The 25,850-nt window shown below is 37.7% G+C and overlaps 1 protein-coding gene across 1 annotated transcript in view; it reads right to left on the reverse strand.

The window, feature by feature from the left end:
• LOC124722172 overlaps nt 1-25,850 on the reverse strand; it is an 830,020-nt gene that overhangs the window by 592,093 nt on the left and 212,077 nt on the right. The window contains exons 14-15 of the mRNA XM_047247373.1: nt 1,376-1,549; nt 1,151-1,260 (exon numbers count right to left, since the gene is read on the reverse strand). Coding sequence (XP_047103329.1) covers nt 1,151-1,260; nt 1,376-1,549 — 284 coding nt within the window. The remainder of the gene's footprint in view (nt 1-1,150; nt 1,261-1,375; nt 1,550-25,850) is intronic.

Genomic DNA, 25,850 nt, shown 5'->3' on the forward strand with positions numbered 1-25,850 from the left:
ACATTTGAATGTAACAGGCATGTTGTTTACTTATTTCTTGCTGGTTTCTACAGTTAGAGTGATCATACTGCCATTCATGAATACTTCTTTTAGCTCTATAAGACTGACTTCACAGAGGTGGCATAGTTCCAGGACAATTGAAGTTCTGGCTGATGATGCAATGAACTACTGGGAAAAGGTTACAGAAGAGCATGCAGAAGATGTAGAATTTGGAGTAGATCTTGATTCACATTACGTAGCTATGATTTTTACACTTTCCAACACTACTACAGTAACTGATGGTAGTCTGGATAACACAGTGTCAAATGGACCAATGGGTGAAACATATAATACAGATGCTGCAGGTAAGGTAGACTGATTGCATGTGCCTGAAGAAGCATTTAATGAAGCAGGTAGTACATTCTGCCATTTACTTCTTCACAGTGGTTTGCAGGGTATAGATGTAAATGTACAGTAGATGCAGAAAGTCATGAAATTGACTCTTATACTGAAGTGACTACAAATGTGAATTTATATGCCGGGTATAAAGTTGGTCATGCATCCCAGTCCTTTCAAAAGTATCTCCCTCCTGATGGCATATGTTTACTATCAGAAGCTAACATTGCTAAGTTCTTGGAGATTTTTTTTTTTTTTTTTTTTTTTTTTTTTTTTTTTTTTTTCAAACTGTTGTGACACAGATTTTGTGCTCCTGATTCATTAGTATGAATATATACGACCCCAAAACTTATGGTGGACTTAGAATTAGATAACAAATTAAGCAGTTTAATTACTATTTCAAAAGAGCACATCCTGACATGTATTTTGCTGTTATGCTGGATACAACATTTTGCCACTTAAAAGTTTAGTGACTTCCTTTTCCAAGAAGGGGAAAAATAATTTAAAAAAATAAAAAAAAGAAAACAATGTATTCAGTTATGTCTTAAAATTACATTTGTGCTGATACTAAGCTATACTTCAACTTTTTCACATTGAGTAAAAATTGATAGATGTATGCACTGTACAGCCCTACTGTAGGTCATAGAAGCAAGATCTAAATGGAGCTGTGATTTATTTGTAAAAGTATCAACATTTTATCACACAACAGATAGCTAACAAGATACAGTATTGTGAACATAGATCATGAACAAAATAATTAGTGAGTTACACATACCTCTAAGATGTTAATAGAATGTCCAAATAAATCAACTGTCAAGTTTAATGATCCTGAGCGTGGAAGGTAAGACCGTGGGGAAAAAATAATATTTCCTTCATAATTTCCACCTAAAATGAGATTTTTACAATTATGTTATAGTTTTCAAAAGAACAGGTTTCATAACAAATAGCACGATTTACAATAAATTGAGATCTAATCTGCTACATCTCTGACATTACTTACCAACATTATATTCATCAACAAATACTGAGCCTTCATAGTTATGAGAAAATTTCCTTATATCACTGCTGAACTTCTTCCCTATGTCAGTATCTTGTAGTAAACCTTGAATTTCCACCCTGTTTGGATTAGATGACTTCAATAAATTTTTTAGGTGACTCCATACAAATGACCCCACTGTAAAAAAAAGTAACCTTATTTTGATACTGTCTAAACAAACAAGAATGTTGTAAAATATTTTGTGAAATTTCTTTATATAATAAAAATGCTTTTCTTGTTTACACTTTATGGAGAACTTAAAGTTCTGAACTTGACTTCATTGTCAGCAACCATTTACAAAGTAAAATTAACAGCAATAGCAGCACTTGGTCACTAAAATAGAGTCTTTTGACCTAGGTTTCGGCACTGCTATGAGTGCCTTCATCAGAAATAAAAGTCCTGAATTGGCATGTCATGTATTAATCTAAAATCAAGCAATAAATTTTTACTCACAAAAAGCTTTCTTTCTTGATTTTTAGTTTGATATGTGACATGCCAATTTGAGTGTTTTATTTCACACTCATAGCAGTGCTGAAAGCTAGGTCAGTAGACTTCTTTTTTGCAACTGACAGCTGCTATTGCTACTAATTTTATTTTAAATTATGGAGAACACTCGTTAATTTGATATATTGATTCATTCACACATGCATCATGTTGTATATACTATATTATGAATGACAACCTGTAGGTACGTAGAATGAGGCAAGATGCATATTAACACTGATATCAAAGCCTTGTTCCATGTAATGAATTTATTATCAACTACCACTTGTCAAAATTTACACTTTTGTGTTTACATAGGCAATAAATAAAACATGGTAACACTTAGCAGAAAAGCAACTACTTTGGAAAGACTTTGGAAAGAAACCTGCTTGTCCAGTTACACTACTCCAGTACTTCTCAACTGCACTATTATGTTTCTGTTTACATCCTGCAGCTTGTTTTATGTTGGGTCTTTATTGATTATTTTAAAGTTCTGACATAAAATACATATAGTATGTTGCCAGACAAGTCAGTGTGCAATATTTTTTTACTTGTTATCATGAACAGATATAGATTTGGAACTGTACATAACCACATACACATTTACAGAACATAAGAAAATTTAAGTAAACTTAATGTCAGCTGTGCATTCACTCAAGATGGTAGAATTAAGACAAAGTTTGGTCAGCTGTCAAACATGAACCAGGAAGCAAATTAAACAGTCAAGCAATACAAAGAATAAAATAAAAGCATTAATGTTACGTAAACATTTGTATCTGAGTGGCATATGATGCATACACACACATGGTGTTGTTGTTGATGATGATGATGTTGATGTTGTTGTCTTCAGTCTGAAGACTAGTACCATGCAGTTCTCCATGCTAATCTGTCATGTGAAAGTCTCTGAATAGCTATTAGAACTACTGCAAACTACATCCACATAAACCTGATTAGTGTAGTGAAGCCTTTGTCTACCTTTACAAATTGTATTCATACATCCCATCATTATCAAATCAACTATTACTTTATGCTTCAGTATGTGGTCCATCAACAAACTACTTCTTTTACTCATGTTGTGCCATAAATTTTATTTCTCCCCAATTTGCTTTATCCAATCCAACCATCTAATCTTCACATTCAGGTATAACATGACATTTCAGAGGCTACAATTCCCTTCACAATATGAATGTCAATCAAAACACTTTCAGCCATCTAAATTTCCAGTTTTACTTTATTTTTGGAACCAGTTTCAGCACTGCACTAAGCCATCTCCAGGCCTGTATGTAAAGGCAATAATGATAACAATTTAAGATACATAAATAACAAAAGAGACAGTGTAAAATTTAAGAAATCAAATTATATACAGTGATATTTTGGGTAAACTATGACATAATTACATATATTTTGTTCTGCAACACATTTATGGCTTCTCGTGTCATAACTTTTGCCCTCATAAGAATCTTATCATAAGTATCTTGATATCCCACCCCTCATAATCATGTTTTTAATATGTGACAGGTGGATCTGATCAATATTGCAGGTTCATTTAACCAGTCGTTTTTCTGGTTGTAGGTCACACATACCTCTGTCATACCATACATAGTGGCTGTATGTCATATAGAGGTATGTGTCTTTCATTGTTCTCATTGAAATGAATGTGTTTTTGATTTACTGTGTATATATTGCAGTACATGTCTTTAGACTTACCTCATAGTTAATAGTTTGGTATATCACCTAGCCACATCCCTGCCTACCAACAGACTTCTCAATTTCATGATAATGTTTGTTATGACTTTTTTCAAAAGATATTTTGATTTTGGTACTTTCTGCTTATTGGGAAATCATTGTGGTATATTATATTAGATTTACATTTTAGTTCATTAAAATGTTTTTTTACATAACTTTATATTCTTGTTTTATTAGTTATTAGTTAGGTAGTTAATGTAGGGTTGACCTCCAGCAAATGGCTTTATGTTTTATTACTATATGACAACATATAAATGAATATTTTACCTTTAGATTGCACTCATCAGTATACAAATGTGATTGTTTTGCTTCAGATTATTCACATGTTTTGCCATCAGCATTACATACTGGTTATTTGTCAATATGTGACACCATGGTTATCAATGAATAACATGTAATTTTGACATCCGATTAGGTGGTTCTCTTTTACTATTATATGACATGTATATATATTGGTCCCGTAGTTTACATTAATATACTGTGCAACTTTTCTCTCTTTTTATTCCTTAATTTATTTGTAACTTTGATGCCACTCCCTGTACAGTTGCTTTTTGTTATGTTTTTACCACATATTACCACTGTATATAATCTGATTTCTTAAATTTTACACTTCCCCATTTGTTATGTATTTCACATTGTTATCATTGTTGTCTTTACACAGGGGACTGAAGATGGTGTAATATAATGCTGGACCTGCTAGCAAAAATAAAACAAAACTGGAAATTTAGATGGCTGAAGGTATTTTGATTTGACATTTTATAGTCTACTGAACAGATAAAGTCCTGTAACCATCCAATATAAGGATGGACTTACAGAGACAATTACCTTCTTCTTTTTACTATTTATGATACACATTTTGTCTCCATACAAAGTTACATGCCACATAAATATTTTCAGAAAAGACTACTTAGGACTTAAATTCCCATTAAATTTTAACAAATTTCTCTTTTTAGAAGAGTGTTTCTTGCTATGAAAGTCTGTATTTTATATTCTCTTCACCTCTGACTTAGTCAGTTATTTCATTATCACCATTTAGCTTTTGTTGCAGGAAATGAAGGTACCCATTACCAATAAGTCACGCTAGTAGGAAATTTGGCCCTATTAACTGCTCACCAAAGTCACCTGCAAACATTAACAGAAAATCTCTGCTGATGTTCCTTCTCAATGGTAGTGTGTAGGTTCTCCAAAGCCCAAATGTGCTGTCTTGGGTAAAGCAAGCATCATCTATAAATACATGCACATGGAACTGTGGATCATTCCCACATTGCACTGGCGGTAGGCAACCCTATCTGGAAAGTTGGATGTGGCTGGAGTTTGCACACTTTGAGAAGAAGGAATCTATATCACAGACACTTTTTGACTTTAGTAAGGCATTTGACTGCACTCCCCATAAGATGCTCCTAAACAAGGTCAGTAAATATGGTGTTGGAGCACTGTTCTGGCAACCCTCTAATCTTATTTCGAAAACAGAAGGCAGATTGTATCAGTACAAAGCGCACTATCATGTGAATACAAGTTGGAATATGGTGTGCCAAAGGGATCAGTAATGGGCTCCCTCCTGTTCCTAGTGCTTGTAAATGATTTAAACTCTCATGGACAGCACATGCAATTTGCAGATGATGCAACCCTGTACTCGAAAGGAATTGGTGCCAGCAAGACTCAAGAAGAAGTAGATACTTTGTTTGATGCTACAACAGAATGGGTTGTTACAAACCAAATTTTAAAAAAATGAATAAGAAATAAGAACAAGGATTCCTAAAAAGTGCAGTATCTGTGAAGTTTCTGGGGTTCATGCACATATATGTGACAAAGTATCATGGGTCATATACCCGCTGAGGAAACTGAAGCATGTGATAACTGATCAGTATCTGCTGATGGTATATTATTCACTGTTCCACAGCCATTTCAGCTATGGCCTAATACTACGGTGTCACACTACAGTCTGTAAGAGAATTCTGCTACTACAAAAAAAAAAAAAAACAATAAGGATCATGACATCAAGCAGGAAACTGAACCACTGCAAACCCCTCTTCACATGTCTAGGAGTGATAACAATTTTCAGTCAGTATGTCTTCACCTGTCTCATGTACAGGGTGACAATTATTGACTATATGAAATAAAATTATTATAATTTCTGAACAGTGACAAAGCCCACTTTCATTTGGATGGGTTTGCCAGTAAGCAAAATTGGCACATGTGGGGGACTGAGAATCTGCGTTTCATGATTGAGAAGTCTCGTCACTCTCAACAGGTGACTGCGTGATGTGCAATGTCTACTCACAGAATAACTGCTGCAATATTCCTCAATGAGTCAGTGACTACTGAATGGTACGTGAAGGTTTTGGATGATGATTTCATCCCCATTATCCAAAGTGACACTGATTTCAACAAGATGTGGTTCATGGAAGATGGAGTGTGACCCCATCAAAGCAGGAGAGTGTTTTATGTCATGTAGGTGCACTTTTGGGGCCACATTCTGGCTCTGAGGTACCCAAAGGCCTGTGGCATAGGCCTTGATTGGCCAAAATATTCTCCGGATCTGAACACATGCAACTCCTTTTTGTGGTGCTATATTAAAGACAAAGTGTACAGCAATAATCCCAAAACCATTGCTGAGCTGAAAACGGCCATTCAGGTGGTCATACACAGCACTGATGTTCCAACACTTCAGGAGGCCATGCAGAATTTTGCTATTTGTCTGTGCCACTTCATTTCCAATTATGACAGGCATATTGAACATATCATAACATAAATCCAAATATCTGAAGTGACGTTTACATGTCGAATAAAGTGTGTGAATGCTGTAGTTTGTAACTAATTTTCATTTTTTCCATATAGTTCAATAATTTTTACTCTGTACCTGAAATAAAATCGTGAAACATTCACCAACAGGAGTGACATCCACAATTCTAACACATGTGGTATGAAGACACAGATATCCCAAGCTGTTGACTATGACATGGGACAGTTTTCCAGCAGTAGCTATTTAAATATTCAAGCACCTAAACACTAAAATACAGTTTTTGGACTTGGTGAAATTTGGAAGAATGATATCACAAAATCTATGCCAAAAACCACTGTACAGTTTAAATGAGTTCTTTGACAGTGGAACAGCAAATTGGACTCCCTAAACAACGCACTGCCATATGAAATGAAGTGAACATCTACTTGTAAAAAAATTCTGACTCTATATGTCATTAAGTATTATGCTATACTTATGCAAATTTGTTCTGTGTTGTATGCACACTTACGCTAATTTGTTTCTGTGTTATACAAGGGGGGAACCAAAAAGAAGCAAAAAAAAAAATTGTTTTAAAGCTATTTATTTTCAAATTGTTAACAAAACAATCTTATCCTCTTCAAAATACTCTCCATTACAACTAAAATTTGTCCCACCTGTGCTTCCACTGTTTGAAATTTCTTCAGAAATGGCGGACAACTTCTCCATTGATTTTTTCTTGACTTCTTCAGTGTTGTTAAATCGGTGTCATTTCATGCTCTTTGTCATGGATGGCAATAAGAAAAAGTTGCACGGAGCTGGGTGAGCTGAGTAAGGTACATGGGGCAGTGGAACCATGCCATCTTTAGCCAAAAACTGTTTAACAGAGATGGCTGTATGTGCAGGTGCATTGTCATGGTGGAAAAATCAGTCTCCTGTCTGCCATAAATCAGGCCTTTTTTACAAAACTGTTGTGCAATCCTCTTAAAACTTCCAAATAAAAGATTTGATTGATTGTCTGACCTGGGGGAACAAACTCTGAATGAACTATTCCCTTGACATCAAAAAGCAAATCAGCATTGTTTTGATGTTTGATTTGACTTGATGACATTTTTTTGGACTGTGTCATGATTATGTCTTCCATTGGCTTGCCTGTTTCTTTATTTCTGGGTCATAACCATAGCACCATGACTAATCACCAGTAATGGCCTTTAACAGAAAATCTGGATCAATTTCAAACTGTTGTTTCAAAGCATGAAATGTTTCAACCTGACACTGCTTTTGATTGTCAGTCAAAACTCAATGAACAAACTTGACAGCAACCATTTTCATTTCCAAATCTTCCACTAAAATTCACTGAACCAAGGTCCAAGATAACCCACTAATCCCTGACAGTTCATTGATTGTCCATCGACAGTCTGTGAGTACAAACTCTAGAATTTTTTCAATATATTCGTCAATTTTGGCAGTTGATGGATGTCCAGAATGAGGTTTGACATCAATCGACATGTCACCATTTTTAAACTGAGCAGACCACTCGTACACTTCAATTTTTCCCGCTGTTTTCAGCATTAAAACATTTCCAGTGGCATTTTTGCCATGTAGAATACAAAGTTTCACAGGTGCACATTGTTGAATTAAATTTGCCATCACAAAAAATGAAGCAAGTACAAAACAGTGCTAGCAAAAACAATCAAACAGAATGAACCAGGTCAACAACACAGGCAGCACTGAAATTCCAATTAGATGCGCTAGACATGCCTAGAGTCAGAAGAGAGTACTACACCAGCTCCACCCGTGGCAATATTATTCTGACTTTTTTTGGGTACCTCTCATCATGCTTGTGTAATCATAACCTTGTAATTCTGATGCAGTCCATCCAGTCTTGACTGATGAAGAAATAGCTAAATGATAATGATATGCATACAACTGCCCCTCATGTAATATCTGATATACTGTGGAGAGCAAAAAGCATTCTGCTGGAGCAATCCTTCTAACACTTGTACCAGGTATTGCACCATGTCTTGCAATACTTGCCCCTCCATTCATGGTGTCAACATTCTTCTTGGGGCACCTGCATGTTGGATGGTGGGTTTAAATAAAGCAGTCTCATGCAGGCATTAATGGGACTTCACGAACACTGCTGTATGGCTGTCTTCTCTGAGGATACACTTCATGATACATTCATACTGCCTCCCATGCATTGTCATTAGTACTCCAAAACATGAAGTTGATGTCAGTCATTTCTTCTTTTGAAAATGTGTGGGGAGCCATGGCAACTGCTTCACGTGCTAGAAGTGCATGCTCTTTTCACTGTTCACGATAGAAAATGGTACCTGGAAAATAAGTCTGCATTTATGCTGCAGCCTTGGCATTTGTGTATCGCAGGAACTATCCAAAAGTTGAGCTGTGACTGCTTGCTCTGGATCACTCTACACTTCACAGCAATGAAATTAACATACTCAATCAACAGACAGGAATTTGCTGGCATTGAAGCTGCACCTTAAATGTAGCCTTGTGCATATGTCGTATTGGAGATTAATAGAGTCAACACAACTGCTACACGTGGTACTTCCATTTCATATAAATATGATAATGCTTGTTTGCTTTATTACTTTGACTGTACAATTTTTACATATGCTTATTCGACATGATTAGGAAATTGTGTATATTCTGGACTGAAGATAGTCATTACTGAGTGAAATGAATCAACTGCTATAAAAATTTTGGATCTATGACTGAGCCTGTGAGACTACTCCCTTTCATATAACAACAAACTGTTAATCCAGATATTTCTATGAGTTAACTGTGTTGACTATTTTCTGCATTTTGGGAAGTGCATAGTTTTACCTTTCTGGGCATTTCGAGCAAGTTGTCAATCTTTGAACCACTATGAAATCTTACCAATATCTGACTAAATATTTTCACAGCTTTTTTTCACACAGTACTTCATTACAGATAATTGCATTATCTGCTAAAAAGGCTGAGGTTACTATTAACATGGGCTGTTAGATCATTAATTCAAATGGACTTGATACAGTGGTAACACCAGTTCCCATCAGATCACTGAATTTAAGTGTGATAAGGTTTGGTAAACACTTGGATGGATGACTGTCTAGGTCTGCCGAGCACTATTGCCACATCTTGATTGATATGAGAAGTATGGACTCCAGTCCTGGAAGCTGTCAACAGTCAGGAGAGTGGTGTGCTCACCACATTCCCCTCCATATCTGTATCCAGTGACACCTGTAGGCTGAGGATGGCACACTGGTTAGTCAGTACCATTGGGCCTTCAAGGCTTGTTTGTATGGAGTTTATTTTGTTTGTCAGATTGTTAATACACAATATGAACAGCAAGGGTCCTCCAAACATATTTTCCAGTGGCAAGTCTTTAATAAGTTTAATATCTGTCAATGACTATCCATTAAAGATAATATGCAGCATACTCCCTACCAACAAGCCCTCAATCCAGTCATACGTTTCACTTCATACACCACAGGTTGGTAATTTTGATAATAAACATTGGTGTGATAGTGAGTCAAATGCTTTTTTGAAGTTGAGATCTACTGCACCTATCTGACTGACTTTATCTATGGCTTTCAGAATTTCATATGAGAGAAGCACTAGTTGGGTTGCACATAGCCATTGTCATTGGAACCCATGCTAGTTGGAGGTAGGAGTTCACTCAGTTCTAAATACCATGTGTAAGCTTTGAGGATGTTCCAAGATTCTACATCAGATGGATGCCACAGATATTAGATGGTAGTTTTGTGGATCACTTCTTCTGTCCTAGGATATGTATGCTATTTTGTGGTTAAAAGAGTGAGTAACTCAGTCACAAATTCTGTATGCAGTCTGATAGGGGATCCAATGTGGCCACTGGGCTTTATTGTTTTAGCAATTTCAACTTTGTCTCAATGCCACTCACACTAATGTCTATTTTACTTATCCTTGCAGTGGTGCAAGAATTAAAGTGGGATTTTCTTTTGCAAAGAAACATTTGAAGATATAGTTTGACATGTCTGCTTTTTCAGTTTCAGTTTTTGTCATACACGAGTATCCTGAGACTAACTTTTGTGCCCCTAACATCCTTCATGTGTAATCAGAATTCCTTTGGGTTTTGTGAGAGATCTTCCTATAATATTCTGTAACAACAGTCATTAAAGGTTTCACAAATTATCCCTTTGACAATCAAAGTTTAAAAGGAGCCTGAAAGACTTACTAGTGGCCAAAATGATGTACTGTACATATTCATACTATTAGTATTGTTATTTCAGCTTTAAAAAAAAAAAAATGTTCCACATCCACAAGGATCTCCTCAGCATGGATCTATGGAACGAAAAACTAATCTAATCTAATCTAAAAGATGTTTCATTCAGTGTCTGTCCATATATATGCCTATTGTTTGTTTGACACCTATTATGTGGTAGTCTGTTTCTTTAGAAATTTCTTTCTGATAGTGCAAAATTCATTTTAAAAAAAGACAGCTACTAGTTTCACCAGTATCTACTGTCACAATAAAAGTGTAATTAAATGTTTCTAAATTGTATTTAACTAACACATTTCATACTGTTTACTAGTTAGATAGACATGATCTAAGCCTAAATTTTCCAAGTTATAAACTTGTAAAAACCTGACCAAACATGCCTGATAAAGTAAATTCTCTAAAAGCAAAGGGATTACAAATTCATTCTTCTAAATCAATACAAAAACAACAACCACTGCAGATAAGACCTTTGTGTCATTTTTCGTTTATACACAGCCAATCTCACGTCCTTGACAAATTTAAAAACATTCATTAAACTTAATTATTCTTTCAAAACTGACCATGAGTGAGAAATGTGGGAGCTGTTATAGGGTAGTGAGTAGAGGGATTTGTTGCCAATCTTGGAGGAAATATTTTCAAGGGGTGGGGGGAGTATGCAGTAGGAACATTTTGATTGGGGAATAGGAAAGGAAACAAGGAAGGAAACTCATAAGGATCAAGGGAGATAGGGGGGAGGAGGGTGGTTGGGAACTGGCAGCTGGTAGGAGGATAGGAAGAAAGAGAATGTGATCTGACAGTTTATCATCAACACCAAAAACAGGTATCTACCACTGCCAGAGTTAAGTGGAGAAGAGCCTCAGGTAGAACAAGGAGCAGGAAATGTGCAGCACACTTCAACCAAGGCCAAGAAGCCTAGGAATGTACAAAGTGTTAAGAAGAAGAAAGTGCTGCTGCTAGGTAGTAGCCATGGGCGAGGTGTAGGCCCTTAGTTACAGGAAAGTTTAGAGGCAGCATACCAGGCCAACAGTATCTTCAAGCCAAATGCAGGGCTAAGTCATGTGATAGAGGAGCTAGGGTCTTTATGTAAGGACTTTACAAAAGAGGACCATGTGGTGATAGTGGGTGAGGTGGGAAACAGTTTGGACAGGGATGGGGCATATGACATAGGTGGTGACCTGAAAAAGATAGCTTCCCTGATTCATGGCACAAACATACACTTTGTTGAGTTGTTCTGGCGTCATGATTGACCACACCTTGATGGAGCTGTGAGGTGAATTAATGTAGGGTTAGGGATGGCTCTGAGGACAGCCAACTTTGCTCATGTTTCTCTGGTGCCCGTCGGGACTATCAACAGATGGGGTTTCACTAGGCATGGCCTACACCTAAACAAGACTGGGAAGGGAAGACTAGTACAGCTGATTCATGAAAGTATAGGGGGTGGATCTCAGGCCACACATGGTCAAATACCTGTTGTCATAGGTAGGAAAAGTAGGTCTTTCTTAGGATAAGTCCAGACAACAGGTTTCCCTGTCAAAAGTGTATCTTCAGCAGTTTAAAAAATACTGAAATAATCACGCACAAGACAGATTTGAACACTTCTAATATCACACATACCAGATGTCACAAAGAAAAACAAACCATTGGAAAGAGTAACAAGAGGTGTTTCACAGATTTAACAATCCTCCATCAAAACATGCGATCAATAAAAAATAAAATGCAACTATTAGAAGTTGACCTCCAATCTTTGAGCTGCATAGTAGTTTTTGTTACTGAGCATTGGTGTAGAGACACAGAAATCCAACTTGTAGTATTATAATTGTATGAAAAAGCAAACTCTTACTGCAGAACCACTTCAAGAGGTGCAGGATCATGCATTTATATCAGAAAAGGGACACAGTTCAAATCAAGACATGACCTCAGTACCGTAAGTGAAGACAAACACTTTGAAATATCTGCTATTGAATTAACAGGGATTTATATCACCAAGAAATTAATCATTTTGTGCATGTATAGATCTCCCAGTGGTAGTGTGGACACTTTTTTTTTATAAATTATCAGAAGTTGCAGATAAAGTCTCAAGTATAAAGGTCAACATAATTCTGTGTGGGGACATTAACATCAACACTAATATCATAAATGAATCCAGCAACACCTTCATAAACATCCTTCAAAGTTTTGGCATGTCCCTATCGGTCAATAGTGCAACAAGGGTTACTAAAATGACTGCATCAGTAATTGACCTTGCGGCCACAAATATGGACAGGGAAAAATGTGATGTAGCTGTAAAAGATCTCGGACTATCAGACCATCTCTGTCAAATAACAACAGTAAAGTCAGGCATTGAATCATTCCCTAAACTACAAACCTATAAACAACATCGATCAGAAATCAAAATAAAAGATTTTTCAAAAGAGCTAGGGTAACAAAGTTGGGGTGCAGTGTTTAAGGAAACCAATGTGATAATGAAATTCTCTAAATTTTCCTCATTGTTTAAATTGAACTTTGAAAAGGCATTTCCAAAGGTATGCATGTCTGTATCAACATCTCACAAAAACAGATGGAAAACAGCAGGTATTAGAAAGTCCTGCACACCTCAGTTGCATGAAAAAGATTCACAATGATCCAGAATTCTTAAATTTCTATCATAGATACAAAAAGATCTATAGGAAGATGCTGTTTGCTGCAAAAAAGTCATTTAATGACAAAATAATATATAATGCAGAGAATAAAAGCGAAGCAGTCTGCGATGTTATAAAAAAGGACAGGAATAGGCAGACAAATGCAGAATAACATACTGCTAAGAGAGGGAGATAAGGTAATAAACGATCCACAACCCTTAGCAAACTATGTAAATGAGCATTTTTAAAGTATTGCAGAGAAGTTACAGCAAAAATTCCCCAAAACAAATATAACACCTGTAAATAATGTTGCACTAAATACAATGAAGTTACTTCCAACCACAGAGAATGAAGTCAATAAAACTGTTCAAAAACTAAAAAAAAAGAAGGCAGTAGGCTTAGATGAAGTACCAATGTGTGTACTGAAGTCGGCCGGGGTGGCCGAGCGGTTCTAGGTGCTACAGTCTGGAACTGCGTGAACACTACGGTCACAGGTTCGAATCCTGCCTCGGGCATGGATGTGAGTGATGTCCTTAGGTCAGTTAGGTTTAAGTAGTTCTACGCTCTAGGGGACTGATGACCTCAGAAGTTAAGTCCAAAGTGCTCAGAGCCATCTGAACCATTTTTTTCTGTACTGAAACACAGGGATTATACAAGGCCCTTTAACAAATATAATAAATGAATCCTTCACATCAGGGACATTTCCAGGGCAGTTAAAACAGGCAAGAGTTGTACCTTTGCTTAAGAAAGATAATGCAGAAGACATAGAAATTTACTGGCCCATTTCCCTGCTGCCAGCATTCTCAAAAATAATAGAAGCAATTATATATGACGGATTAATGAATTACCTGAATAAATACAATCTTTTAAGAGAATCACAGTTTGGTTTCTGAAGTGTGAAAAATATGGAGTCAGCCTTAGTGGAATTCACAAAAATTGTACTTGATGCTCTTGATAAAGATGAGTGTGTCACAGGTATATTTTTGGATCTTTCTAAGGTGTTTGATACAGTCGACCACAAGATTGTATTAAATAAATTAGAAGCATTGGGAATGAGGGGGGTAGCTAATGACTGGTTTCGATCATACCTAGCAGATAGGGTACAAAGAGTATAGATAACACATACTTCAAATAGATCCAAACATTTTAGTAAAACACTTATCAGAACCAAAAATACATTAATATAGGGGTTCCACAAGGTACCATATTAGGACCGATACTATTCCTGATATACACTCCTGGAAATTGAAATAAGAACACCGTGAATTCATTGTCCCAGGAAGGGGAAACTTTATTGACACATTCCTGGGGTCAGATACATCACATGATCACACTGACAGAACCACAGGCACATAGACACAGGCAACAGAGCATGCACAATGTCGGCACTAGTACAGTGTATATCCACCTTTCGCAGCAATGCAGGCTGCTTTTCTCCCATGGAGACGATCGTAGAGATGCTGGATGTAGTCCTGTGGAATGGCTTGCCATGCCATTTCCACCTGGCGCCCCAGTTGGACCAACGTTCATGCTGGACGTGCAGACCGCGTGAGACGACGCTTCATCCAGTCCCAAACATGCTCAATGGGGGACAGATCCGGAGATCTTGCTGGCCAGGGTAGTTGACTTACACCTTCTAGAGCACATTGGGTGGCACGGGATACATGCGGACGTGCATTGTCCTGTTGGAACAGCAAGTTCCCTTGCTGGTCTAGGAATGGTAGAACGATGAGTTCGATGACGGTTTGGATGTACAGTGCACTGTTCAGTGTCCCCTCGACGATCACCAGTGGTGTACGGCCACTGTAGGAGATCGCTCCCCACACCATGATGCCGGGTGTTGGCCCTGTGTGCCTCAGTCGTATGCAGTCCTCATTGTGGCGCTCACCTGCACGGCGCCAAACACGCATACGACCATCATTGGCACCTAGGCAGAAGCGACTCTCATCGCTGAAGACGACACGTCTCCATTCGTCCCTCCATTCACGCCTGTCGCGACACCACTGGAGGCGGGCTGCACGATGTTGGGGCGTGAGCGGAAGACGGCCTAACGGTGTGCGGGACCGTAGCCCAGCTTCATGGAGACGGTTGCGAATGGTCCTCGCCGATACCCCAGGAGCAACAGTGTCCCTAATTTGCTGGGAAGTGGCAGTGCGGTCCCCTACGGCACTGCGTAGGATCCTACGGTCTTGGCGTGCATCCGTGCGTCGCTGCGGTCCGGTCCCAGGTCGACGGGCACGTGCACCTTCCGCCGACCACTGGCGACAACATGGATGTACTGTGGAGACCTCACGCCCCACGTGTTGAGCAATTCGGCGGTACGTCCACCCGGCCTCCCGCATGCCCACTATACGCCCTCGCTCAAAGTCCGTCAACTGCACATACGGTTCACGTCCATGCTGTCGCGGCATGCTACCAGTGTTAAAGACTGCGATGGAGCTCCGTATGCCACGGCAAACTGGCTGTCACTGACGGCGGCGGTGCACAAATGCTGCGCAGCTAGCGCCATTCGACGGCCAACACCGCGGTTCCTGGTGTGTCCGCTGTGCCGTGCGTGTGATCATTGCTTGTACAGCCCTCTCGCAGTGTCCGGAGCAAGTATGGTGGGTCTGACACACCGGTGTCAATGTGTTCTTTTTTCCATTTCCAGGAGTGTACATCAATGACTTTCCCAGTAGTGTTACTCAAGGTGAAAAAATTCTCTTTGCTGATGACAGCAATATTATAGTCACTGAGAAAACAAGAGAACTCCTTGCCGAGAAAGCAAATGAAACTCTCAAGGAAGTTTATGATTGGCCAATAAGCAATAAAGTGACATTGAACATAATAAAAACTAATGCCATGAATTTCAGTTTGAAGAGGGAAAATGACAATGTTAAATCAAATGTGGATGGCACCTCTATAGACCGTGTAACAAATGCAAAATTTCTGAGAAGGAATATTGATTCTCAGTTGAAGTGGTGTGAACACACAAAGGTACTTGTAAACAGAATGTCATCAGCATGTTATGCCCTTAGAATCCTATCATCAGTGTGTAACATGCAGTGTCTTTTAGTTACATATTAATCATATGTACACTCAATTGTTAGCTATGTCATTCATTTTTGGGGAACAAATGCACAAAGTATGAATACAATTTTCAAACTCCAGAAAAGAGACATAAGAATAATATCCAAAAATATTAGCCAATCTCATTGTAAAGATCTGTTCAAAACACAGGGGATTTTAACTGCTCCATGTGAGTACATTTACCAGTCATTGCACACATCAAAAATAAAATTGGTAATTACTGCACAAACAGCTCTGTCCATGGCCATGCAACAAGAGATAGACTCAACTTACACTTACCAAGGAAAAATAAAAATATAACTCAAAACAGCATTTTCTACCAAGGAATAAAACTGTAAAATAAATTACCAAAAGAGATTAAAGAAATTGCAAAAATACACTTATTTAAAAGACAGCTAAAAAGTACCTATTATGCAATACATTTTATACTTTGAAGGATTACTTAGATGAAACAGAGTAGGGGTTTGATAAAAAATGTTATACAAATAAATAATAATAATAATAATAATGATTATAAAACACCCAACATTCCACATAACACCTTCACTTTATGTTTTTTTCCTTCTTTTTTCCTTTTAAGAAATGCTTACTCCCAAGCTATGCATAGCACAATACTAACATCTCTTCCTCTTTCTGAGCTCAACATCTTACTCATTATGGAGGGATGCTGACTCAGTTTTTCAGACTAGCAAATGGGAAACATACATACTAGCAAACTGTTTTTTTTTTTCTAAAGTTTTCAGTTACATCTGGGGATGAATCTGGTGGTTGATAGAAATGATATCATTACAAAATGTCGTATTCATGACCTATGGAATAGGGATTAATGTATGAATGTATGTGTGTATCCAATTATAAGTTTATGGTTCTCCTTGGTAAGTCTTATCCACTGTCTTGCCCAGGTTACTGCTTTTTCATCCCATCTCAGCACAATATTTCAACAATGTAACTTGTCATCATCACCAGTTACTACCTGATGTACTGAGCTGCCCACATAGCTGCTGTTACATGAACAAATTGAAACAAAACAGGGATGGTAGAGAGTAAACTAATGAAAATAATTTTGTGGAATTTACACCAATACATGCTACAGTCATCCATTCAGGCAGTATGAAATATTAACCAGAGCCTCCCCAACAAGAAAAATTGTTGTCAAGAATGAATTTGAATTTGAGCAAATAAAACTAGAAGTAAACATTATATGCATTTCTATTAAGTGAATCGAGCTGTGGTTCTATCTGGGGCAGTGACAGGAAAATGTAGCTGTGTATTTGTGTGTTCAGCAGTCAAAAGGCATGAATGAGAGCTGCGGTATATAGTTGGAAATATTGTTTATGTGTTCTTCTACTACCTAAAACTTCCTCTGTATGATGAGTGATTACCTTTTCTTGTCTAACTTCTTGGCTTGAAAGAAATCAGATAATCAAATGTAGTTTGACAATCTACATACAGTCATAAAACATGTGCCTGGCAAAAGCGGTTTTTTTTGAATGCAGAGGGAACTTGTTTCTCTGTCACATCTCTTTCCACCCTTGAATAAATATAATAAGCCTTTTATACACATGTGATCGAAACACTTCTCATGATTATAATCTATTAAATTTAAATAAATTACCTAGAATGAAATCTACCATAATAACATAGAATATCCCACTGTGAAATGATGTGCCGATCCAAAAATAAATTAACTGTAATTATGTAAATAAAACTTGTAAAATAAGAATGAAACTAAAAACAACAGCACTGTAAAAGGTAGAAGAAGCAAGAAACAAAGCAAACCTGACAGGGACAGAAAAGAAAAGCAAAAAATTAACACACACATCTATTGATGGAAGTTATGTCATGGTTATATGAAAAGAATTGGAGAATAGAGGGAATGTAAAACAGAATGGAAAAGCCGGAAATACATGTGAGAGACCAGGTTTTCATATGGAGACTGTAAAGCACTGTGTTTGTGTGGGATAGTTAATGATTAGGGTATAATGTCTAATGAAGGTGGGGTGTTATAAATGGAGCATAAGCCCAAGTAATAATTCAGGCACACAGCGATTTTACTATGAAAGTTTTGAAAATCTGCTCATTTATTTTTTTAATTTTACCACCCTGACATTTGATCAGAGATATTTAAAAAAGGAAAAAAAGTTTTATACTATTCTTTAATTCTAATTAGAAAACAATGCATTTCTGAGTATCATCATTATCTACCATATTATAAGTTTTTTTAATCCTCCTTGCTTCCTTACTGATAGTCTGTTTCTCCAATACACTTTCTCAGTAATCACTGTTATAAATATTACTCCCACTAGTAAGATGGTTTGCCTCAAGCCAATATGAGGAGCAGAGGAAGAATGACATAGCTTACATATCTAAAGGGGTTATGAGCAGGGGAATGTTTACTTGTTTCTGGGTCAATACTGCCAACCCACTGATGCACTCATCTTGTATCAACCAGCAGCTATGGTATAAATAAGACACAGAAGTCACAAGGATTCATAAATGTGGATAATAAAGTCATTCATGTTTAAACACACTCATTAGATTATTTATTTCTCAAATGATTCACACAACACAACATTTTGCAATGCATCAAAAGAGTCAGTACCGATTGGTTGCTTTGCACTCTAAAAACCTTCTCTCAATTTATGGAGCTATTCCAAAATATGATACTGTGTGACAGAATCGAGTAGAAGTAAGAAAAGTATGCCAGATTTTTTCATATATATTTATATCTCCATTGTTACCCATTCTAAGAAAATGTGATGCAGCTGTCCAGTTAGAATTTATTGTGAGTAAATCTCACTTAAACCTCATTTAAAATCATGGTGAGATGTTTGTCATCTCCCTTAAAACCACAGTCAAATATTGTTCACCGTAGTACTAAATTTAAGAAACTAAAACCCAGCTAAAATCCTGTGTGTGTGTGTGTGTGTGTGTGTGTGTGTGTGTGTGTGTGTGTCAAGAGAGAGAGAGAGAGAGAGAGAGAGAGAGAGAGAGAGAGAGAATTACAATTTGTAGACAAATATTTATAACAATAAAAACATTTCACTCAATCTTTGTACATTACATTCGTTAAATTACAGATGTAACAAACTTTTTTTCATGTTGACATCCAGATAGTTAAAAAAATTAGACTCTCTTCATATATTTGAAGAGATATGTGAGATCTAACTGTATGTGTTCTAGTGATTTGTGTCACTTGTCATTACAGACAAAGTTCTAATTTTGATAATTTGTTCTATTATTCATGCAATTAAAATACTTCGTACATTCTTATTTGACTTGTTCTTATTTAACAAGGCAGATGTTGGTCAACGTTCTTAATTATTTTTATAAAAGAAAAAAATCACCTGTATGGCTGCTCACTTCCATTGCTGAACAGAATATACTATCCATCTGTTGCTATTACGTCTGGAAAAGTCTGAAGACATTGTAACAATGTTTGTCCAAACTCATCATTGAATTTCTCAGGTCATTTTGTACATTCTCTGGGATCTTTTTTTCAGTCATTGTATACAAAATTTAATTTAGTCTTATGAAGTTAGATTTTATCATGCAGGTACTGTGATATTACTGCCAATCCACACAATAAACAATTAATTTTAATTGTGATGACAGTTATAGTTGACCACAACTGTTTGGCATGACCTTGTGGTAGTCAGAGAAAATAACTGCACGGCGAATCAAAGTGTTGTGGCTAGGAGGGACTGGAGAGACATTACTACTACGCTTGTTGTTTTTACTACTTCTGTGGTTGTTAAGGATTTGTTATTCGCAATTTGTTTCTGTTCTCACAATGCTGAATCAAGAGTTTCTTCATAATTTTAAGTTGGTCTATGTTATTTGCATAGCACTTGTAGTGAATATTGCCATGAAGTGGTGACTCTGCAAGCAACTAGAGCTAAAGTTTGCACAAATGGACATGCAAAATCAGGTGGTATAACAAGGTAAAGACACGTCAAGAGAAGAGACGAGGACTCAGTTGCCAGCATTATAGGGCAAATTGCAGAGACAATTTGCAGACCTGCAATTAGTGATGTCAGAGCAAACAAGTCCAGCAACCAGTCTGTAACCACAAACTGGGACTGTATGTGCTATTATGGGAAGGCTGCACTGCATATATGGATGCTGAAGCTCCTACTGAACAAACTAGCACTCAGTTTGTGATGCTAGAACTGGCATTTGAACAAAATGAGATAATAGGTGGGGGTACAAAATTCACAGCCGTGGCACTATCGGCACAGACAAAATACTCGAGCTGCCTGAGAAGCAACAATACACATGCTTGAAAAAAAGCACTAACCAACTGCATGAGTAAGCCACTGGATCAGTGCATCCAGCATTTGTCACATTAAGAGTGACAAAACTATCTCTGAGTATTAGCAACACTTGCATGGCATTGTAGGAATCGCAGATTTACCAGCTGGAATGCTGAGACATGTATGGTTAGCACAACTACTAGAGCAGTAAAACCAGCAGTGGTTGCTTTGGAAAATGATGATATTATTGCATTGATAATGCTAGCAGACAAAGGTCTGTGCAACATTAAATAACTTAAAGACAGTGAGCATTGCACTGGTTTCTGATGACTGTGAAAAACGAGAGGCAGTAGTTATACAGAGAAGCCAACAATCAGATCTTAATGAACAGCTGCATAAACTACAAAAGAAGGTCAAGTCATGACAGAAACAGATGTTTAGTTGCTTTGAGTGACAGAAGAGCTCAACAATGCAAGACACTAGGAACAGAATGAGATGAATCAAAATAGTTTTCAGCAGCAGGTCTTTTGCTGCCATCGGCAATTAGGTGACAGGACGATGAGGTGCAAGGCATCATGCAGCTATCACAAACACTGGCAGCAAGGAGGTGAGCAAAGGAGCTGAACACAATGAGCAACTTACCCCATGTATTTATCCTGTCCCATACACTGTATGTCAGAGACATGTGTTCAGGCCATTAATATCTCATAGGCTCTCGATCAAACATTAGTGTACTGTTGGCATGAAGCTGTACAGTGACAGGAAAATCCCCACAAGCAGGCCTCATGGCAGCCAATAAATTACTGATGTCCACGCACAGTAAATGTACATTAAAAGTCAGCTTGGTTTTCTGGCATAGTCATGAGTGAACTTTTCTTATAGCAGAAGTACTAGATTTGACTGATTTTCTTTAGCACACCAGAATGGAAGTCAAAATTAGAGCTGCACTGGTTTGCAAAGGCAATGGTCAGAGGCATATTGGGACAGGCAGTGACCCATGTGAGTATATTATCATCATCAGGTTTGAGTAGCACTGAAGCATCACCTATACAGCAAGTAGCACACAATATGGTGTACCACATTCAAATGACAACAGGTCAGCCAGTATTGCAATGACCAAGGGGTTTAGATCCAGAATGGTATGTAGCAGTGAAAGCATAATTTGAAGACTTACTGCAAAATGGCATGATATACAGATCTGACAGCCCATGGCCCTCACCATTGCATTTTGTGAAGAAAAAAGGAGGTAATTGGAGGCACTGTGGTGAAATGAAATGTCGTGTGACGAGGGCCTCCCGTCGGGTAGACCGTTCGCCTGGTGATTATAGGGCACTAAACACCCTCACACTCCTGAATCGGTACCAAATACCCAATATCAGAGACTTATCAGTGTACTGGCAGGTATGGCTGCAAGAAGGCTTACCACAAAATTCTGGTCAGTAACAGATGATGACTTTGACAAGACAGCAGTAGCTAGTTCAAATATGCAAGACTGCCTTTTGGCCTAAAAAATGTTGCATAGATGTGGCACTGCTTTATTGATGAGGTACTGCATTGATTAAAGTGTTGTTTTATGTAGTTATTTAACATTTTAGTATTTTCAAAGTCAGCAAGTCATCATCAAGAACACCTCAAGGTTGTATTCAAGTGCATAAAGAGATATAGAGTTGTAGTCAATGAAGAGAAATGTACACTCCAGCACAAAAGAGTAACATTTCTGAGGTACAATGTATCTGCCCTCTGAAGGACAAAATAGCTTTCATAAAGAAAATACCACCTCCACAGATTATTAACAACTTAGAAGGTTTCTCAGAACACTCAGTTTCTATACTCAGCATTTACCAGGTAGAGCCAAGATGAGGACACCATTGAGAGCAGCTCTAGTGGGCAGACACATGACAGGCCAACATCCCCTAAAATGTTCCCCTGAGATGCAAAAAGCCTTTGAAAAAGCAAAATCCAGCCTGCAGAACACTTTCCTGTTGGCACATCTGGTTCCATGAGCACATTTAGTCATAGTCATTGATGCCAGTCAACAGGCAATTGGAGCAACCTCCAACAAAATGTAAATGGACTCTGGTAGCCAATAGGGGTCTTTCCATGCAAACTTACAGCAGCACAAATCAAATGGAGTGCCTGGCAGAGAGTTACTTGCAATATGTGAGGCAGTGCGATACTTTCTCACATACAGAGAAGCAAGAGCACGTACACTCTACACTGACTCTAAGCCTACCACCCGCACATTTATCAAGAACACGGTCACCTGCTACCCATGACAATTTAGATGGCTAGAATTTATTGCCCAGTTGATGACAGACCTGTGTAACAGTAGTGGAGCAGAGAACATAATTGCCTATTTCTTGTCAAGGGTGGAAGCCATATCACAAACAACTGATTACAACCAACTGGCAATGGCTCAAACACTTGACCCACAACATAAAAAGTACAGGCACAACATCTCTATAGGACAGCAGTTCAAACAAGTATGACAAACACGAACATGGACTGAGGTTTGTTGTGGCATGTCACAAGGCAAGCCACACCCATTTTTTCCTGTGGGACAGAAAAACATGCTTTGAAAGTATTCATGGACTGACCCACTCAAGTGCAAACACCACATAAAGCTCATGAAGGACTGGTTCATTTGACCAAACATAAAGAAAGATTACCATAGATGAGCAAGGGCATGCATGGCATGCCAGACTAGCAAAATCAGCTGCCTTGTCCACAAACCAGTAAGAGATTTCCCACAAATGATAGATTGGTTGCACACATTTTCTTGGACATTATGGGACTACTTACTGTCACCATCTTAAGGCTTTTGTTATCTCCTGACAGTAGTAGATCGATATACAAGATGGACCTAAGCAGTGTTTCTAATGGAAATATCAGCAGAGGCAGTAGCATGGGTCTTTCTGGGCACATGGATAGTAGGATTTGGTTACCCTTTGCACATGACTGCAGGCCAGGGATGCCAGTTCAAGTCTATTTTATTCACAGAGCTGTCCAGACCATGCAGATTCAGATATCATCACACTGCCGCCTACTAGCCAGCCAGTAATGGAATGGTTGAGAAATGGCACTGGACATTAAAGGACATGTTGTTGTGTCATAAGACAGCTGGGCCTCAGCCTTGCCAGTGGTGCTACCAGAACTGTGAACTGCTTACAAACCAGATTTAACAGCATCTATGGTAGAAATGGTCTGTGGAGAGACCTTGCAGCTATTAGTGGAGTTCTTTGTGGCTCAAGGACAGTTGATGACCATGTAACTGCCACATGTCTTACAACATGTAAAGGACCAGATACCTAAACTCTGACCTTCACCAGGATCAAGACATGGAGATGTAAGAGCATTCTAAAATAAGGAGCTTCACACCTTCCCACATGTCATCCTCACAACAGACGCAGTTAAACCACCACTGCACCTGCCTTATTCAGGGCCATACAGGATATTGATAAGGGGTGAACATTCATTGCAGATAGATATAAACAGCAAGACACAGACCATCTCATTAAAGGGAGCGAAGCTCACTCACATACGAGCAAATGATGAAGAAATCACTGAATCTTTGTTCCCACAAGGAGTGCAGGAAAGCAGACCAGGACATAGAAATGCCACACGACCTTCAAGAGATCAGACAGCCATGGGAGAGAAGATGCAGGTGACACAGAGACCAGAAGGATGCTCTCAAGCAGGTCATAAGATCACATAAAGATAACCATATATCCCAGGAGCTCTACTCTTCCACAGTGGTGCTGTGTGGGAGTCACTGTGATCAGAGAAAATAAATGTAAAGTGAATCAAAGGGTTGTGTTCTGGAGGGAATAGAGTGACATTACCATTACTATTTGTTTTTATAACACTTCGAAAGTTGTTATGGATTTGTTATTCTCAATTTGATTTTGTTCTCTCAGAGTTGAGTAAAGAGTTTCTTCATAGCTTTATGTTATTTGCATAGTATTTATAGTAAATATCACCATAACCTCCTTGTTGAAACTTCTTTGTATGAGCAGCAAACAGTTTTTCTAGGATACGCCATTTCTGACATTTTTCATGGAATGTTGATATTCTTTCTTGACATGAATGAACTTCCACACACCCAGCTTTTTCAAATATTTACAAGCTCTTGTATTTTATTTCTGTCATTGCACTTCCACCCTCCACTGCACTTTTATCCCTAAGGCATTATCACAAGAAAACACTTGAAGCTCATCACTTCGTTTGAAACCATAACACCAACACATGGAATACACTGTGAAAATAAACAAAAATAACTGGTAATGCCTTGTGAAAATTAAGTTAAAGCTAGTATGGGATTATGGCAAGTGAAAGAATGAAGAGTCAGACAAATGAGCCCCACCTGCTGGTGGTATACATAGACTGAGACAAAAATAGGTAGTGAAAGTGGATAGAATGAAGGGAGTGAATGAGAATGCAAAAAAGAAAAGAGCACCATGGAGACAGAAAATGCTGCAAAAGACACCTTATTTTGATGCACACCTGCTCCAAACCAGCAAACCAAACAATGAAAAATATTAGGTTCAGAACTTTGAGGGAATTTAGACCTGGTTAATTTAGTGTAGAAAATTGGATTTCTATTCGGATATTAGCCAACACTTGCACGGCAAAAACTAGACAAAAAGTGATTTTCTGTATATTTCAAGGATAATTCATAGATCATTGCCACCTATGATTTGACACCAAAAAGTTAAAAGTAAACTAAACTTGATTACTCCAGGCTTAAAAGTATCTAGTGCTCAAAAATGAGAGCTACACAAAGAAATGAAACACAATAAAAACCCTGAATTTGTTAACTATCTGAGATGTTATAAAGTTGTATTTAAAAGTGCTGTTAAAGTTTCCAAAAGAATGTCAAATGAGAAGTTCATTTTAGGACATAAGAATAAGCCTAAAGCAGTATGGTCTGTTATTAAATCAGAATTAGCCACAACAGTTAATCAGCAGGAAATTTTAAAAATCAAACAAAACAATGATACTATTTCAAACCTTCTCAAATAGCTGAACATTTTTATAAGTTTCTCATAAATATAACAAAATCTGATGTAAATGTGACTACTAATCAAAACAGTGTGAATTTCTTTGGCCTTGCTGCCCTTGTGACATTTAGTAAAGTCTCAGCCCAAGATGTAACAAATTCTATTTTGGTCTTAAAAAACAAAAACTATGCAGGGTGGGATCTAATACCCAACAAAGTAATTAAATTTGTATATGATAAAATAGTACACCCTGTGTCCTTATTAATCTATCAGTCATTTGA

The sequence above is a fragment of the Schistocerca piceifrons genome, chromosome X (genome assembly GCF_021461385.2).
Source record: "Schistocerca piceifrons isolate TAMUIC-IGC-003096 chromosome X, iqSchPice1.1, whole genome shotgun sequence".
Classification (NCBI taxonomy): domain Eukaryota; kingdom Metazoa; phylum Arthropoda; class Insecta; order Orthoptera; family Acrididae; genus Schistocerca; species Schistocerca piceifrons.